The 3,218-nt window shown below is 35.7% G+C and overlaps 1 protein-coding gene across 1 annotated transcript in view; it reads right to left on the minus strand.

Moving 5' to 3' along the window:
* The window catches only part of LOC107494644 (transcription factor ICE1), a gene marked incomplete at its 5' end in the record, with an annotated part of 8,919 nt that extends 5,701 nt beyond the window's left edge, over nt 1-3,218 (minus strand). The window contains 3 exon segments of the mRNA XM_052262576.1: nt 1-401; nt 2,530-2,892; nt 2,965-3,218. Of these exon segments, the coding sequence (XP_052118536.1) occupies nt 1-401; nt 2,530-2,548 (420 nt within the window).

The raw sequence follows: 3,218 nt of genomic DNA on the forward strand, positions 1-3,218 counted from the left end.
GGAGTCCATGTTTTGGTGTGTGAGAAAGTTGTCATCATCAGCAGTAGTAGTGAGAGTGGGTGCGGTATGTTGTTGTGGGAACGGGAAGGGGTTTATGGTAATTGGAGGAGGTTGGAGTATGGATTTGAAGGAAGTGAGAGGGGCATTCATGGAAATTCCAATGTCATTGCTGTGTTCGGTCCAAGAAACGGTGGTGTGAGGAAGAAGCGTGTCGCTCTCCATCGATTGTGAGAGTGGTGTTTTAATGTTTTCTGTTTGGTGTATGAGAGAAACATCAACGCTTATATAAGAATGGGGGCAGAAAGGAAGAAGGAAAGAATGAATAGTGTGTATGCGGCTTGACGTGTGGAGTGTGACTGAAGACAATGAACGGCTAAGGAAACAGCTGCCAGTACTCTGGACTAGCGTGGTGTATCCATGCAGAGCAAAAATTATTAAACCCAAATTAATTATTCCTATCTGGTTAAATTAAAGGCCTAACGAGGAAATAATATTTTATAGAAATATTTAATTTTATGCATGGTAACTTACATTCATATTATTAATAACAACCACAATAACATTTTATTTTATATTTTTTAATTATCATCCGATTAATTAGATAATGTTAGATGTAATAAATATAAAATTATATATATATTAAGTTAAATATAATAATTTTAAATTATTATTTTTTAAGTATTTTTTAATAAATACACTATAAATACATTAAAATTTCAATTATCCAATATTTTTATGATAAATACCTTAACTAATATTCTTAATATACTTATTAGCACGAATCCTTACTTTTATATTTATCAGAGAAAATACTCAGTTTGACCTCTGAAATTACATTCGAGTTTCAATTTAGTCGTTGATATTTCAATTTAGTCTCTAAATTTTTCAATTGACTCTGGGACGGAAACTACGGCAGGAACTAATGTGATTAAAATTTAAAAAGTTTAGGGACTAAATTGGGGTAATTGAAACTTCAAGGACTAAATTGAGACTCGAGTATAACTTCGGGGACCAAACTGAATATTTTCTCTATTCATTATTTGAATAATAATTATTGAAATAAAAGTAATTAATTAAATAATAATTTAAAATCTCTTCTGAATGATCAGTGCATCAAAGCAGCATCAAAATTTAAATTGAAAACAATACTGCATTATTTATATTTATTAGTTATATAGCTTAAACATTTGTTCTTTCTTTGGTGAGTTTTATGTGATATTTGATATCTCATACTCATATATAAGCCTAACAGGAATCTTTTAGGGTAATCTGAAAAATATAGTATATGAAAATTTACATCGCAAACAAAAATAGTTCTAAATATATGAATAATAAACAAGTTTTTGAAAAATTTTAAACGTATAAAAATAGGTGAATTCTATCCAATCCTTTCTTAAACATGTAAATTATCCTCTATGACATGGCACATTTTAATTGGATATTTACTTTTAACTTGAGTAAATTTAACCTAATAAGAGTTAACATCTTAATTCAAAACATGTGGGCGGTATACCACCACGAACCCCACGTACATCTCGACACTGGACAAGCAGTAAACCACCACGAACCTTGCCAGGTCAAAGCTCAACACAATTTCATTTTTATTTGAAAACCAACATCACTCCCTATAATCTTTTCCAAAACCCCCAAAACCATTTCAGATTTAAAACTCTTTCAAAATACCAAAGGAATCGTCCATTAATTAAACCTCACAACAGGGTCTAGAGACTTTGACAACCAATCTCGTTCTTTAAAATTATTAAAAAACTTGAATCATAATTCCTTAAAATGTAGTTCTTTAATCAAACTCAAACATAAATCTTTTCTTACTAAATCAGATCCAAGGCATAACCTTTTTTATTAATAGTTCGAACTCAAAACATAAATATTTTCTCAATGAAGCTCAAAACATAATTCTTTCATTGATAAATCAAACTTAAAGCATAGTTCATTCTGAAATAAGTCAAAATAAAATAGTATGATTCTTAAATCAAATTTTCTCTTCAAGTAGTGCTTCAAACAAAGTCTCAGAGTTTTCATAAAATTTCGACAGCACCTCCCCTAAAACTCGGACTTTTGCCACCCTTCAAGGGTCCCAACCAAACCAAACCAAACCAAACGCCTGTCAATCAATCAAATCACTTTCAAATTCTAAGAATCTTTTCCAATAGATCAACAAAACCCATTCCCAATATCTCGAATCATTTCAAATGCCAATTCATTTTGAACATCAAATTAAACGCCATACGAAAAAAACCATTTTACATAGTATTCAATCAAACCAACTTACTAACTCAATAATCAGAAACAGCCACAGCCCAATCATCATTCATAATAACCTTCATCCAAGTATAAATCCCGACTAAACATCTACAATTAATCAATAAACCATTCAAAACTTGCGTTTGCATTCATTCAAGGGAAGTCAGTTCAATTCATAAGACTTACGAAATCATAACATATTTTTCATACTAATATCAACTTAAAACAATTCTCGATAGTAAATTAAGTTTAGAAAATCGCCCCTACCTAGACTAGTCGAAACCATAACTTAAACACATCAACTGAACTCTTTTCTCTCTGCCCGAAACCAACGGCAACCACAAACCTCAGCTTCGCTTGCTTTCTCAGAGGCAGAAACAGCCTCAAACGCCACATGCAAACTCGGTTTCTAACTCCTAAAACCATTAACATCGCGAATATTGCATCGATACACAACCCAACGACAGACGACGTCGCAACACCAGCATAAATTATCAGAACAGCGACAAAAGGCTTCTCGAACCAAAAACGCTTACCAAGACAGAGGAAGAATGGCTGAACTGAAACAGCGACAGTCTCCGAACCGGTTTGGCGGCAGCCACGGCAGCCACCTCAAGCGGCAGCGGCGACCTGAACAACATGCTGCGACAATAAAGTTCCCGGAAACTCAACGGAAAGGAAAAACCAACTTAAAACCCTTACCGGCAGTGCGTTCTCCGGTGGCAGAGGCAGCTTCATCCCCTCTCATCCACAACCATCCTCCACGGAGATGGAAGCTGGTCGCGACGGCGGCAGTTCCGACGAAGGCGACGCTGGCGACGTGAACAGCGACAAGGCGCGCTGGTTGGACCTCAGCCCAGCCTCGGATCCTTCTCTCTTTCCTTCGCGCGTCCTTCTCCCGTGACGGAACAGTGGCGGCGACGATGTGGAGCGCGGCGACGTCGCGGAGCGCGGCT

This window comes from Arachis duranensis, chromosome 6 (assembly GCF_000817695.3).
Source record: "Arachis duranensis cultivar V14167 chromosome 6, aradu.V14167.gnm2.J7QH, whole genome shotgun sequence".
Taxonomy (NCBI): Eukaryota; Viridiplantae; Streptophyta; class Magnoliopsida; order Fabales; family Fabaceae; genus Arachis; species Arachis duranensis.